The following is a 16244-nucleotide window of genomic DNA, read 5'->3' on the forward strand; positions in this document are numbered from 1 at the left end:
TATGTGATTGGTCAGCTGTGCTGCCTGTGTGGTCTCTGCTGGTCCCTGCTAGTCCTGTCAGGGCGTAGATCTAGATCTGGGGTCTCCTCTGACACTGTGATCAACATAACAGAGAAGAAGACTGGAGTCTGACCTCAGCAGAACTGATTCAGCTCTCTAACCTCTCCTCATACCATGGCTGATCTCCGCCAAAGGTCCAGTCTGCAGCACAAACAGCCCAGCTCATTCTCTCTCCTAACTATTGATCAATCTGATTGATCGGTTCTGCAGTCCAGAACACACCCCCAAAGTTGACCTCAGGAAACCTCCATCAGCACACAGTGGGTGGTCTTGTGATCTGTGTGTGTAGTGCCAGTGTGTCCATGAGTGTGGGTGTGTGTGTGTGTGTGTGTGTAGGTGTGTGTGTGTGCATTTAAAACCCCATGATGCCAAAGACGTCAGCTGTTCCCTTGTTGCCAGGGTAACCAGTCATGTGGATGCACCAGAGAAGAGACAAGAGGAACCTGCTCTGAAAATCAGCTGATTGTGACACACGTTCATATCTGCCGCAGATCATCACTCTGAATATTATTTCTGATGTAGACCTCGGTCCCTGTCAGGGTTCTGATGTAGACCTCGGTCCCTGTCAGGGTTCTGATGTAGACCTCGGTCCCTGTCAGGGTTCTGATGTAGATCTCGGTCCCTGTCAGGGTTCTGATGTAGACCTCGGTCCCTGTCAGGGTTCTGATGTAGACCTCGGTCCCTGTCAGGGTTCTGATGTAGACTTAAACCTGCCCCACCCTCCCATTAAGTCACTAAACTTCATAACTGTCAGGCTGATTTCAGACTGGGCACACAGCAGACACATCTTTGTCTGGTCACAGCTCAGTTTTCTTTATTTGTGGAGAATCCAGAAGCAGAAGCTGGACTCTGACTTCTATGAGCTGTGAGCATCTCTCACCAAAGCTGAGAATGTTAAACTCAACGTAGTGCTAGATAGAAGCTCACTACTACTACCAGGAACCCTCTCTTCTCACTCACTGAGCAGGCTGCAGGCTACCACCACATCATTTTTAGCTCCACCCACTCCTGAGGTCACAGCAGGTGACACCTGTGAAACCACTGAAGAGTGTCTCTGCACCTGAGCCTACAGGTGTGCTTCTGTCCATCTATTAATGATCTTCTAAACTCTTAATTTCCTCTTCCTGCAGAAATATGAGAACATCATCACCGTGACAACCATCAACAAAACCCAACGGACCAGTTATGACACCAACACACACACACACCTACACACACACACACACAGGTGAATGCAGGTGTTTGGAGAAAACATTAAGTGTTTTAACACGGTGACAGACCTGTCACTGTAAAGAGCAGTGTGGGTGTGTGTGTGTGTGTGTGTAGGGGTGTGTGTGCGTGTGTGAGAGAGGGATAGTGTCTAGGTGTGTGAAGTCAGCTGTTCCACTTGTCTGTCGTCTGTCACACACTCAGCAGCTGACAGACTGAAGGAGCTGAGAACAAGAGGACAGAGGAGTGGATGTGGACTGATGGGGGGGTGTTTCTACCACTGTCAGTCACTTCAGAATGATGATGATGATGACAACGATGATGATGAAAATACAATCATATACATGTTAGGCCACATTACCCAGCCCTATATGGAGTTCAAATAGCTGTCATATCTTTATGATAAAAATGCACACTGGGTGTCTTCTGCTTCAATCTAAAAGAGACCATCATTTATAAAATCAGTCTTTAATGGACTGTTTAATAAAGGTCTACACATAAACACATGCTGACTGCTCTGAGCAGCTGTGGGAACGTTCATGTTCCTGCTGACTGATGCTGCAAATCTCATCATGTGAGCTGCATGGTTCCTGATGAGAACATGATGGTTGCAGGGACAAACATGCTGCATGTGAGTATGACCTGGCCAACTAGCATCCTCCTCCAGTAGATAAGACTGTGCTGCTCCTACTCTAATGTCCTCCTCCAGTAGATAAGACTGTGCTGCTCCTACTCTAACATCCTCCTCCAGTAGATAAGACTGTGCTGCTCCTACTCTAATGTCCTCCTCCAGTAGATAAGACTGTGCTGCTCCTACTCTAATGTCCTCCTCCAGTAGATGAAGACTGTGCTGCTCCTACTCTAATGTCCTCCTCCAGTAGATGAAGACTGTGCTGCTCCTACTCTAATGTCCTCCTCCAGTAGATGAAGACTGTGCTGCTCCTACTCTAATGTCCTCCTCCAGTAGATGAAGACTGTGCTGCTTCTACTCTAATGTCCTCCTCCAGTAGATAAGACTGTGCTGCTCCTACTCTAACGTCCTCCTCCAGTAGATAAGACTGTGCTGCTCCTACTCTAATGTCCTCCTCCAGTAGATGAAGACTGTGCTGCTTCTACTCTAATGTCCTCCTCCAGTAGATGAAGACTGTGCTGCTTCTACTCTAATGTCCTCCTCCAGTAGATAAGACTGTGCTGCTCCTACTCTAACGTCCTCCTCCAGTAGATGAAGACTGTGCTGCTCCTACTCTAACGTCCTCCTCCAGTAGATAAGACTGTGCTGCTCCTACTCTAATGTCCTCCTCCAGTAGATAAGACTGTGCTGCTCCTACTCTAATGTCCTCCTCCAGTAGATAAGACTGTGCTGCTCCTACTCTAATGTCCTCCTCCAGTAGATAAGACTGTGCTGCTCCTACTCTAATGTCCTCCTCCAGTAGATGAAGACTGTGCTGCTCCTACTCTAATGTCCTCCTCCAGTAGATAAGACTGTGCTGCTCCTACTCTAATGTCCTCCTCCAGTAGATAAGACTGTGCTGCTCCTACTCTAACATCCTCCTCCAGTAGATAAGACTGTGCTGCTCCTACTCTAACGTCCTCCTCCAGTAGATAAGACTGTGCTGCTCCTACTCTAATGTCCTCCTCCAGTAGATGAAGACTGTGCTGCTCCTACTCTAATGTCCTCCTCCAGTAGATGAAGACTGTGCTGCTCCTACTCTAATGTCCTCCTCCAGTAGATAAGACTGTGCTGCTCCTACTCTAATGTCCTCCTCCAGTAGATAAGACTGTGCTGCTCCTACTCTAATGTCCTCCTCCAGTAGATAAGACTGTGCTGCTCCTACTCTAACATCCTCCTCCAGTAGATAAGACTGTGCTGCTCCTACTCTAATGTCCTCCTCCAGTAGATAAGACTGTGCTGCTCCTACTCTAATGTCCTCCTCCAGTAGATGAAGACTGTGCTGCTTCTACTCTAATGTCCTCCTCCAGTAGATGAAGACTGTGCTGCTCCTACTCTAATGTCCTCCTCCAGTAGATGAAGACTGTGCTGCTTCTACTCTAATGTCCTCCTCCAGTAGATAAGACTGTGCTGCTCCTACTCTAACGTCCTCCTCCAGTAGATAAGACTGTGCTGCTCCTACTCTAATGTCCTCCTCCAGTAGATAAGACTGTGCTGCTCCTACTCTAATGCCTCCTCCAGTAGATGAAGACTGTGCTGCTTCTACTCTAATGTCCTCCTCCAGTAGATAATACTGTGCTGCTCCTACTCTAATGTCCTCCTCCAGTAGATAAGACTGTGCTGCTTCTAGTCTAATGTCCTCCTCCAGTAGATAAGACTGTGCTGCTCCTACTCTAATGTCCTCCTCCAGTAGATAAGACTGTGCTGCTCCTACTCTAATGTCCTCCTCCAGTAGATAAGACTGTGCTGCTCCTACTCTAATGTCCTCCTCCAGTAGATAAGACTGTGCTGCTGCTGCTATCAGAGGAGTTGTCTTAACCTGCACAGCCATAAAAGATCAACCTGCTGATCTGCATCTGATTTATTCTCTAATAAACAAACATGAAGACTGAGGCATGATTGAGCAGGTCTGTAGAGACTTCCACAGCGGGGAGCGGCCCTGATTCACCTCCCACACTCACACACTGGTGGATTTCCTCTAAATACCAACTGACTTCCTAGTTACATAATCACAGCAGCAGCTGACACGATAACAGACAGAGACCTGGATGTATTTATCAACCTACAGTCTGAATCATCTCCACTCAATGCTCATACAAACTCACAGCAAACACCAGCATGGAGAAGTGATGCTCACTGGGATAGAGGAACATAGAACATGATCTGACCTCACAGACACCTTCAGAGAGGAACGGAGAACATGATCCGACCTCACAGACACCTTCAGAGAGGAACGGAGAACATGATCCGACCTCACAGACACCATCAGAGAGGAACGGAGAACATGATCCGACCTCACAGACACCTTCAGAGAGGAGCGTAGAACATGATCCGACCTCACAGACACCTTCAGAGAGGAACGGAGAACATGATCCGACCTCACAGACACCTTCAGAGAGGAACGTAGAACATGATCCGACCTCACAGACACCTTCAGAGAGGAACGGAGAACATGATCCGACCTCACAGACACCTTCAGAGAGGAACGTAGAACATGATCCGACCTCACAGACACCTTCAGAGAGGAACGGAGAACATGATCCGACCTCACAGACACCTTAAGAGAGGAGCGTAGAACATGATCCGACCTCACAGACACCTTAAGAGAGGAGCGTAGAACATGATCCGACCTCACAGACACCTTTAGGCAGATCCAGAGGGAGCTAATGGAGATACTTAGCTCCCTCATGATCTCAGTATTTAACCATCAGAGATGCAGAGAAGGATTAGAGAGGAAGAAGGAAAGAACGTTTCCTCAGCTCTCTAACATGATTTCAAACACAAAGAGCAGATTTTTGAATCATTTCCTCTTGAGTCCATGTCTGCCTGATGTTTAAAGATGTGCTTGCTTACCTCTGGTCCCCGTGGCCATGTCTGCCACCTTCTGGAAAGCATCGAGGAAGGCTCCGGTCACCATGATGGTGGTCCTGAATCAGAGACACAAGACACATCTATTAAAGGTCACATATTTAACCCTTTAAGACAAGTGTATACCAGTCTCAGAGGTCTCATAAACATGCCTGTGAAGTTTGTTGCTGTGAAAACACTCCAGTAGTGATGTCTGCATGTCTAAAAACCCCTCTGTTTCAGCCCTGTTCAGAACCAGCTGTTTCAGTCTCTGTAGCTTTAAGTGTTAACGAGCTGTCTGACTCCGCCCCTGACCACACCCCTCTCAGGAAATGGAGGTGGTTCTTCTGATGTTACAGACACTTTCATCCAAAGTTTAGGACCTGACCAGGATTTGAACCATCAGACCAGGGTCAGCAGGGCAGCCCACTGAGCTATCAGCATCTCAGATGGCAGCTGATAGGAGGATCAGGAGAGGAGGGTAGAACTTAGCCCCAAGCAGGTAGGGCCAACCAAACCTGGGGGCGGGGCTAACTCCCCACATGACACCATGAGGGGAAATCTGGGAATGGCTTGTTTCAGCACACATTTTGTGAAAGGTGGAGGGGGTAATGGATTTTTCTGGTACTTGATGGGGTTGTGGACAGGCCAGGGGCACATATTTTTGTTATATACAGCTCCCTCTGGAATGCCCCGGTTGCTAAGAGCTCCAGTGTAGTCAGCGCCTGTATGGATACAGGCAGCGCATGGCTCCTCGCTGTGTCACGCTCCAAAGTCGGCTGCAGCTCTGCACACAGTTCTGGGAGGATTGCCCTCGGGAACCTACAGCGGCTGATGAGCCAGTTGTCAGCATGCGCCAGTAAATCCTCTCTGTCTCTAAACACACACTCTCTTCATATTGCACCATTTCCAACATCTTCTAATACTGCTAAAGCAGCCATTGTTGTTAACTGTATTTATTTTCACCACTTAGCGCATGCTTTTATATCCACTCGTGTAATTGCTGACACGTGTGTTAATTGTTCATCAGTGTTAATTGTTCATGTGTCTCTGATGTGCACATCACATTTATTTATTATAACAGTTTCCCAGCATCACCTCTAAGTGTCACCAAAGGATCCACAGCTGTAGAAACGTGCGTACGCCAGCCATGAAGTTGGCGTGAGGCACCGCACATTTCCACGGTCATTTCACTCTTGACACATCTGAACTTTGCCGTGAAAAAGAACGTACGCCACGTTTTTGTGCGTACGCACCCTTTGTACACGAGGCCCCTGGTGTTCTTAGATCCACCATGGAGAACAACCAGAAGGGCGGCTAAATGTAGAAGAAAGTTTGTGGTAGTCTTCTGTGATCTTCTTCTCTCTTTTGGCGCATCTCTGTGGAAGCGTTACAGCGCCACGTACAGGCTTGGCATATGTATTACAGTGTTTCCAGTCGTTTTCAGAGGTTCCACGGTTCCACGGATATTTCCTGTTAGATCCCATATTTACAGAAAACTTTTTCAAAATGAAACATAAATATATGGTTTTGGAGGACAAGGCCCTAGTCTGGAGCACAGGAACATTCCTGCTGCAGAATAAACACAGTGAACAGGTTTTAACAGCATATTAAAGGTTTTATTCTGAAATCCTAAGAGAGGATGAAGCCAGGCGTGCAACTGGAAACCCTCTGACACACACCATCAACATCAATGCAGCTTTTGTCTGTGTTTGACCCTTCATCAGCCAGGCTGAGGTTTCTATAGCTGCACACACTAACAGATAACACACACTCATCCCCTGAAAGCTAGTGGGATCAGATGACACTACTGTTAGTGTGTGTGTGAAGTCAATATAAAAGAGTTTCCACTGAGGTCACACACACACACACACCCACACACACACACACACACTACAGTCAGAGTCTGCTCTCTGCAGAGACGACAGGAAGGCAAACGTTTCAAAGCTTTCAGACACAAATGTTTGAAAATGATCTATAGTATCAAAAATTACCCAGACTGCACCTGTTCTCTGACACAGGTGAGTAACGGAGGAATGAATCCATCAGTGACTGCAGCAGACTCCTGAACACTCTCCTGAATGCACACTGACACCAGGCTGCTGATGTCTTTGTGGACAGTTTGTAGGAATTCAGCTGCAACTGGAGTGATAAAAAATAAAACTGGACTTCCTCTGTGTTGACATCACATTTAAAACGACGGACTTTCAGCGATATCATATCAAGGTTTAAAAATGCTGAATAAGTGACAGAGCAGCTGAGCAGGGCTGTTAGAGAGATGAACTCACTATCTGGTAGAAATGGAAGCTGTGGTCAGACTGGTTGGAGCTTCTCTGATATCTGAAGGACGCACGTTTGACACGGACAAAGATAAATTCCTGTTGTCTATTTTTAAAGACTGAGATAATCACAAAAACAAACACAGCAGGAAAAACTGAGTTAGAAATACAGAAGGAGACAAACTCTCCTCCACCTCCTGATGCTCTGCACACCTCAAACCAGACATTGTATTTACTATTTATGTCTTCATTTTAGCTGAACTGCAGAGAGAATTTCACTGGTCTGCTGTTTACTGGACAGAAAAGCATTTAAGGCTCCCTTAAACATGTCACATCTTAATAGTAGGGGTGTAGTTCGGTACGTTTTTGGTACAGTAATTAAAGCGAAGAAATAACAGATTTTTTTTTTTTATTATATTAATTTTTATAATATTTTTTTATAATAATAATAATTCAATAAATAGGCTGAATAAATTACATTTAAATCATTAATTATGCTTCAACCTCCTTCCTTAAGGTCTTCAATGAATTAAAAAGTAATAGATAAATACATTTTTAATTACAAGGTTATTTTCATTGATATATTGACATATTTATATCCATTCTTTAAAAACTGAAATTTCCCAGTCAACTTGAACATATCATCATATAACCTTATGTTAGCTTGTTAAGTTTGCTAATTAGCATCCATCCTGCTGATTTCAACACTGGATTACTTTTCTAACCAATGGGACCTACTACAAAGTTTGGGAGAACTTTTCACAGCCCACCCTGGATGATAAAGAGGTTAGAGCTGTGAAATCTGAGGATAACTTTATCTATGACAGCTGCAGACATGATGGAGTCTCCTCTCCCCCTCCTCTGAGGCTGATAGTTGAAGGTAGAATTAATGTGATTCACAGAGCCAGAGCTCCAGTGTTAGAATAAAAACCATCTTAAAGGACATTCATAAACGGCTGAGACTTAGTTGTTCCTCCTCTTTACAGTGACGTTCTTGTTTAAGAGAAGCCTTTTCAAATGCTCTGATTGGTCCGCTGGACGACATGCTGTCAGCGACACAGCGCTACTGTTGCTGTCTTTGTCCACTGTTGTATTTCACTGGGAAACAAAGAGTTCCTGAACAGGACACTGTTATCTGTGAATATTCAGGCTGTTGCTGTGGTTACCAGGACAGTGTGACGGTGAGTTGTTCTCTGGTTTTCTGTGTATGAGCTTCATTCCACACGTATTTGTTCGGTACACGTCTGTACCGCACCGAGAGGCCCATACCGAATCAGTATACACGTACACGTACCTTTACACCCCTAAAATATGTACAGCGCTAAACAAATATATCAGACCAGCTGTCATATCTGTCTCAGAGACCATCCAGCATCATGAAGTGCTTTAATGTGGACTCTTTCATTTTCAGTCAGATCTCCACGTTTTACCATTTTGAACAGGAATGAGGAATTTCAAACTGAATTCACCCAAATGTGAGCCGGCTCACTGGGCTTCTCTGAGAAGTCAGAAATGAATCAAGCATAACATTCAAGCACTAAAACTCATTTTTCTGTTCAGGAATGACAGTAAATAACTATAATCTGACACATTAATCAGAAATATTAATGTGCTTCACTGTTTTTTCAGTTTTTTGTAAATCAGTCAATTGTAAAATTCATGGATAACAATAATAATTCTATTTTAGCATTAAAAATATCATTTGGGTTAAAGAGCTTCTACATGTTGGTGTATTAACCATTGCAGAAACATCATAATGATTTTGGTAATTACCAATGCTGTTAATTTAGAGCAGCTGTGGCAGAAACCTGACTGTGGTTAGGGTTAGGGTGGTCTAATATATTTGTTAAACACTGTATAAAAGTGCTGTTAATTTATTTAAAAAAAAATCACATCACTATGCTGTGATTAATCATGATTAATCACTAGCATGTCTTTAGTTTGAGCAATTTTTAGATTTTTAAAAGTTCTTATTATTTTTTATTGTCATCATTTTAACTTTAAGTACTGCCGTTTGAAAGCGCTTTTTACTAAAAAAATGTGATTTTCTTCTCATTATTTTCATCTATAAATGAACATTTCAAATAATACCATTTCCTCATATTTTTGTTTGAGATAAATTAGAACATGTATGCTGTTTAAATGAAGACATATATAAACACACCTAGTTTTAAACTTGTTTGTTGATCAGAGTGTCTTCATTCACTGAACAATAATAATAAACTGCAAACGACTGGTGACCACGATGACGTCATGAAGCCCCTTATGGTCAACCATGTCGGTGGTCTACAGTCTCTAGCGACGCATTAGTTAGCTTAGATGTTGTCGTTACGGGGAAAAATCCAGGTCTGCTGGACTGAACTGGTGTAGCTTGTTGCTAACATTAGCAACATTGGCTCTCATGGCATGAGCCTGTGTTGTTGTTAGCGTGGTTGCTAACATTAGCAACATTGGCTCTCATGGCATGAGCCTGTGTTGTTGTTAGCGTGGTTGCTAACATTAGCAACATTGGCTCTCATGGCATGAGCCTGTGTTGTTGTTAGCGTCTTTGCTAACATTAGCAACATTAGCTCTCATGGCTGGAGCCTGTGTTGTTGTTAGCATGGTTGCTAACATTAGCAACATTAGCTCTAATGGCTGGAGCCCGTGTTGTTGTTAGCGTGGTTGCTAACATTAGCAACATTAGCTCTCATGGCTGGAGCCTGTGTTGTTGTTAGCATGGTTGCTAACATTAGCAACATTAGCTCTCATGGCTGGAGCCTGTGTTGTTGTTAGCGTGGTTGCTAACATTAGCAACATTAGCTCTCACGGCTGGAGCCTGTGTTGTTGTTAGCATGGTTGCTAACATTAGTAACATTAGCTCTCATGACTGAAGCCTGTGTTGTTGTTAGCGTGGTTGCTAACATTAGCACCATCAGCTCTCATGGCTGGAGCCTGTGTTGTTGTTAGCGTGGTTGCTAACATTAGCAACATTAGCTCTCATGGCATGAGCCTGTGTTGTTGTTAGCGTGGTTGCGAACATTAGTAACATTAGCTCTCATGACTGAAGCCTGTGTTGTTGTTAGCGTGGTTGCTAACATTAGCACCATCAGCTCTCATGGCTGGAGCCTGTGTTGTTGTTAGCATGGTTGCTAACATGAGCACCATCAGCTCTCATCGCCGGAGCCTGTGTTGTTGTTAGCATGGTTGCTAACATTAGCACCATCAGCTCTCATGGCTGGAGCCCGCGTTGTTGTTAGCGTGGTTGATAACATTAGCAACATTAGCTCTCATGGCTGGAGCCTGTGTTGTTGTTAGCGTGGTTGCTAACATTAGCAACATTAGCTCTAATGGCTGGAGCTCGTGTTGTTGTTAGCGTGGTTGCTAACATTAGCACCATCAGCTCTAATGGCTGGAGCCCGCGTTGTTGTTAGCATGGTTGCTAACATTAGCAACATTAGCTCTCATGGCTGGAGCCTGTGTTGTTGTTAGCGTGGTTGATAACATTAGCAACATTAGCTCTCATGGCTGGAGCCTGTGTTGTTGTTAGCGTGGTTGCTAACATTAGCAACATTAGCTCTCATGGCTGGAGCCTGTGTTGTTGTTAGCATGGTTGCTAACATTAGTAACATTAGCTCTCATGACTGAAGCCTGTGTTGTTGTTAGCGTGGTTGCTAACATTAGCACCATCAGCTCTCATGGCTGGAGCCTGTGTTGTTGTTAGCGTGGTTGCTAACATTAGCAACATTAGCTCTCATGGCTGGAGCCTGTGTTGTTGTTAGCATGGTTGCTAACATTAGCAACATTAGCTCTCATGGCTGGAGCCTGTGTTGTTGTTAGCATGGTTGCTAACATTAGCAACATTAGCTCTCATGGCTGGAGCCTGTGTTGTTGTTAGCATGGTTGCTAACATTAGCAACATTAGCTCTCATGACTGAAGCCTGTGTTGTTGTTAGCGTGGTTGCTAACATTAGCACCATCAGCTCTAATGGCTGGAGCCCGCGTTGTTGTTAGCATGGTTGCTAACATTAGCAACATTAGCTCTCATGACTGAAGCCTGTGTTGTTGTTAGCGTGGTTGCTAACATTAGCACCATCAGCTCTCATGGCTGGAGCCTGTGTTGTTGTTAGCATGGTTGCTAACATTAGCACCATCAGCTCTCATCGCCGGAGCCTGTGTTGTTGTTAGCATGGTTGCTAACATTAGCAACATTAGCTCTCATGGCTGGAGCCTGTGTTGTTGTTAGCATGGTTGCTAACATTAGCAACATTAGCTCTCATGGCTGGAGCCTGTGTTGTTGTTAGCGTGGTTGCTAACATTAGCAACATTAGCTCTCATGACTGAAGCCTGTGTTGTTGTTAGCGTGGTTGCTAACATTAGCACCATCAGCTCTAATGGCTGGAGCCCGCGTTGTTGTTAGCATGGTTGCTAACATTAGCAACATTAGCTCTCATGGCTGGAGCCTGTGTTGTTGTTAGCGTGGTTGATAACATTAGCAACATTAGCTCTCATGGCTGGAGCCTGTGTTGTTGTTAGCGTGGTTGCTAACATTAGCAACATTGGCTCTCATGGCATGAGCCTGTGTTGTTGTTAGCGTCTTTGCTAACATTAGCAACATTAGCTCTCATGGCTGGAGCCTGTGTTGTTGTTAGCGTGGTTGCTAACATTAGCAACATTAGCTCTAATGGCTGGAGCTCGTGTTGTTGTTAGCGTGGTTGCTAACATTAGCACCATCAGCTCTAATGGCTGGAGCCCGCGTTGTTGTTAGCATGGTTGCTAACATTAGCAACATTAGCTCTCATGGCTGGAGCCTGTGTTGTTGTTAGCGTGGTTGATAACATTAGCAACATTAGCTCTCATGGCTGGAGCCTGTGTTGTTGTTAGCATGGTTGCTAACATTAGCAACATTAGCTCTCATGGCTGGAGCCTGTGTTGTTGTTAGCGTGGTTGCTAACATTAGCAACATTAGCTCTCATGGCTGGAGCCTGTGTTGTTGTTAGCGTGGTTGCTAACATTAGCAACATTAGCTCTCATGACTGAAGCCTGTGTTGTTGTTAGCGTGGTTGCTAACATTAGCACCATCAGCTCTAATGGCTGGAGCCCGCGTTGTTGTTAGCATGGTTGCTAACATTAGCAACATTAGCTCTCATGGCATGAGCCTGTGTTGTTGTTAGCGTGGTTGATAACATTAGCAACATTAGCTCTCATGGCTGGAGCCTGTGTTGTTGTTAGCGTGGTTGCTAACATTAGCAACATTAGCTCTCATGGCTGGAGCCTGTGTTGTTGTTAGCATGGTTGCTAACATTAGCAACATTAGCTCTCATGGCTGGAGCCTGTGTTGTTGTTAGCGTAGTTGCTAACATTAGCACCATCAGCTCTCATGGCTGGAGCCTGTGTTGTTGTTAGCATGGTTGCTAACATTAGCAACATTAGCTCTCATGGCTGGAGCCTGTGTTGTTGTTAGCGTGGTTGCTAACATTAGCAACATTAGCTCTCATGGCTGGAGCCTGTGTTGTTGTTAGCATGGTTGCTAACATTAGCAACATTAGCTCTCATGGCTGGAGCCTGTGTTGTTGTTAGCGTGGTTGCTAACATTAGCAACATTAGCTCTCATGACTGAAGCCTGTGTTGTTGTTAGCGTGGTTGCTAACATTAGCACCATCAGCTCTCATGGCTGGAGCCTGTGTTGTTGTTAGCATGGTTGCTAACATTAGCACCATCAGCTCTCATCGCCGGAGCCTGTGTTGTTGTTAGCATGGTTGCTAACATTAGCAACATTAGCTCTCATGGCTGGAGCCTGTGTTGTTGTTAGCATGGTTGCTAACATTAGCAACATTAGCTCTCATGGCTGGAGCCTGTGTTGTTGTTAGCGTGGTTGCTAACATTAGCAACATTAGCTCTCATGACTGAAGCCTGTGTTGTTGTTAGCGTGGTTGCTAACATTAGCACCATCAGCTCTAATGGCTGGAGCCCGCGTTGTTGTTAGCATGGTTGCTAACATTAGCAACATTAGCTCTCATGGCTGGAGCCTGTGTTGTTGTTAGCGTGGTTGATAACATTAGCAACATTAGCTCTCATGGCATGAGCCTGTGTTGTTGTTAGCGTGGTTGCTAACATTAGCAACATTGGCTCTCATGGCATGAGCCTGTGTTGTTGTTAGCGTCTTTGCTAACATTAGCAACATTAGCTCTCATGGCTGGAGCCTGTGTTGTTGTTAGCGTGGTTGCTAACATTAGCAACATTAGCTCTAATGGCTGGAGCCTGTGTTGTTGTTAGCGTGGTTGCTAACATTAGCAACATTAGCTCTCATGGCTGGAGCCTGTGTTGTTGTTAGCGTGGTTGCTAACATTAGCAACATTAGCTCTAATGGCTGGAGCCTGTGTTGTTGTTAGCGTGGTTGCTAACATTAGCAACATTAGCTCTCATGACTGAAGCCTGTGTTGTTGTTAGCATGGTTGCTAACATTAGCAACATTAGCTCTAATGGCTGGAGCCCGTGTTGTTGTTAGCGTGGTTGCTAACATTAGCACCATCAGCTCTCATGACTGAAGCCTGTGTTGTTGTTAGCGTGGTTGCTAACATTAGCACCATCAGCTCTCATGACTGAAGCCTGTGTTGTTGTTAGCATGGTTGCTAACATTAGCAACATTAGCTCTCATGGCTGGAGCCTGTGTTGTTGTTAGCGTAGTTGCTAACATTAGCACCATCAGCTCTCATGGCTGGAGCCTGTGTTGTTGTTAGCATGGTTGCTAACATTAGCAACATTAGCTCTCATGGCTGGAGCCTGTGTTGTTGTTAGCGTGGTTGCTAACATTAGCAACATTAGCTCTCATCGCCGGAGCCTGTGTTGTTGTTAGCATGGTTGCTAAAATTAGCAACATTAGCTCTCATGGCTGGAGCCTGTGTTGTTGTTAGCGTGGCTGCTAACATTAGCAACATTAGCTCTCATGACTGAAGCCTGTGTTGTTGTTAGCGTGGTTGCTAACATTAGCACCATCAGCTCTAATGGCTGGAGCCCGCGTTGTTGTTAGCATGGTTGCTAACATTAGCAACATTAGCTCTCATGGCTGGAGCCTGTGTTGTTGTTAGCGTGGCTGCTAACATTAGCAACATTAGCTCTCATGACTGAAGCCCGTGTTGTTGTTAGCATGGTTGCTAACATTAGCAACAGTAGCTCTCATGGCTGGAGCCCGTGTTGTTGTTAGCATGGTTGCTAACATTAGCAACATTAGCTCTCATGACTGAAGCCTGTGTTGTTGTTAGCGTGGTTGCTAACATTAGCAACATTAGCTCTAATGGCTGGAGCCTGTGTTGTTGTTAGCGTGGTTGCTAACATTAGCAACATTAGCTCTAATGGCTGGAGCCTGTGTTGTTGTTAGCGTGGTTGCTAACATTAGCAACATTAGCTCTCATGGCTGGAGCCCGTGTTGTTGTTAGCGTGGTTGCTAACATTAGCAACATTAGCTCTAATGGCTGGAGCCCGTGTTGTTGTTAGCGTGGTTGCTAACATTAGCAACATTAGCTCTAATGGCTGGAGCCTGTGTTGTTGTTAGCGTGGTTGCTAACATTAGCAACATTAGCTCTAATGGCTGGAGCCTGTGTTGTTGTTAGCGTGGTTGCTAACATTAGCAACATTAGCTCTAATGGCTGGAGCCTGTGTTGTTGTTAGCGTGGTTGCTAACATTAGCAACATTAGCTCTCATGACTGAAGCCTGTGTTGTTGTTAGCATGGTTGCTAACATTAGCAACATTAGCTCTAATGGCTGGAGCCCGTGTTGTTGTTAGCGTGGTTGCTAACATTAGCACCATCAGCTCTCATGACTGAAGCCTGTGTTGTTGTTAGCGTGGTTGCTAACATTAGCACCATCAGCTCTCATGACTGAAGCCTGTGTTGTTGTTAGCATGGTTGCTAACATTAGCAACATTAGCTCTCATGGCTGGAGCCTGTGTTGTTGTTAGCGTAGTTGCTAACATTAGCACCATCAGCTCTCATGGCTGGAGCCTGTGTTGTTGTTAGCATGGTTGCTAACATTAGCAACATTAGCTCTCATGGCTGGAGCCTGTGTTGTTGTTAGCGTGGTTGCTAACATTAGCAACATTAGCTCTCATCGCCGGAGCCTGTGTTGTTGTTAGCATGGTTGCTAAAATTAGCAACATTAGCTCTCATGGCTGGAGCCTGTGTTGTTGTTAGCGTGGCTGCTAACATTAGCAACATTAGCTCTCATGACTGAAGCCTGTGTTGTTGTTAGCGTGGTTGCTAACATTAGCACCATCAGCTCTAATGGCTGGAGCCCGCGTTGTTGTTAGCATGGTTGCTAACATTAGCAACATTAGCTCTCATGGCTGGAGCCTGTGTTGTTGTTAGCGTGGCTGCTAACATTAGCAACATTAGCTCTCATGACTGAAGCCCGTGTTGTTGTTAGCATGGTTGCTAACATTAGCAACAGTAGCTCTCATGGCTGGAGCCCGTGTTGTTGTTAGCATGGTTGCTAACATTAGCAACATTAGCTCTCATGACTGAAGCCTGTGTTGTTGTTAGCGTGGTTGCTAACATTAGCAACATTAGCTCTAATGGCTGGAGCCCGTGTTGTTGTTAGCGTGGTTGCTAACATTAGCAACATTAGCTCTAATGGCTGGAGCCCGTGTTGTTGTTAGCGTGGTTGCTAACATTAGCAACATTAGCTCTAATGGCTGGAGCCCGTGTTGTTGTTAGCGTGGTTGCTAACATTAGCAACATTAGCTCTAATGGCTGGAGCCCGTGTTGTTGTTAGCGTGGTTGCTAACATTAGCAACATTAGCTCTAATGGCTGGAGCCTGTGTTGTTGTTAGCGTGGTTGCTAACATTAGCAACATTAGCTCTAATGGCTGGAGCCTGTGTTGTTGTTAGCGTGGTTGCTAACATTAGCAACATTAGCTCTCATGACTGAAGCCCGTGTTGTTGTTAGCGTGGTTGCTAACATTAGCAACATTAGCTCTAATGGCTGGAGCCTGTGTTGTTGTTAGCGTGGTTGCTAACATTAGCAACATTAGCTCTCATGACTGAAGCCTGTGTTGTTGTTAGCATGGTTGCTAACATTAGCAACATTAGCTCTAATGGCTGGAGCCCGTGTTGTTGTTAGCGTGGTTGCTAACATTAGCACCATCAGCTCTCATGACTGAAGCCTGTGTTGTTGTTAGCGTGGTTGCTAACATTAGCACCAT

General features: G+C 45.0%; 1 protein-coding gene across 5 annotated transcripts in view; it reads right to left on the reverse strand.

The window, feature by feature from the left end:
• Window positions 1–16244, reverse strand: part of mtss1 (MTSS I-BAR domain containing 1) — a 94788-nt gene that overhangs the window by 39905 nt on the left and 38639 nt on the right. For 3 of the 5 annotated variants that reach the window (XM_041816014.1, XM_041816031.1, XM_041816023.1), the window contains exon 3: window positions 4793–4866. In XM_041816014.1, the coding sequence (XP_041671948.1) occupies window positions 4793–4866 (74 nt within the window). Of the gene's footprint in view, window positions 1–4792; window positions 4867–6780; window positions 7069–16244 lie in introns of those variants that run through there. The other 2 variants (XM_041816036.1, XM_041816005.1) reach the window with 2 other exon arrangements.

This window comes from Cheilinus undulatus, linkage group 3 (genome assembly GCF_018320785.1).
Source record: "Cheilinus undulatus linkage group 3, ASM1832078v1, whole genome shotgun sequence".
In the NCBI taxonomy this organism is placed as follows: Eukaryota; Metazoa; Chordata; class Actinopteri; order Labriformes; family Labridae; genus Cheilinus; species Cheilinus undulatus.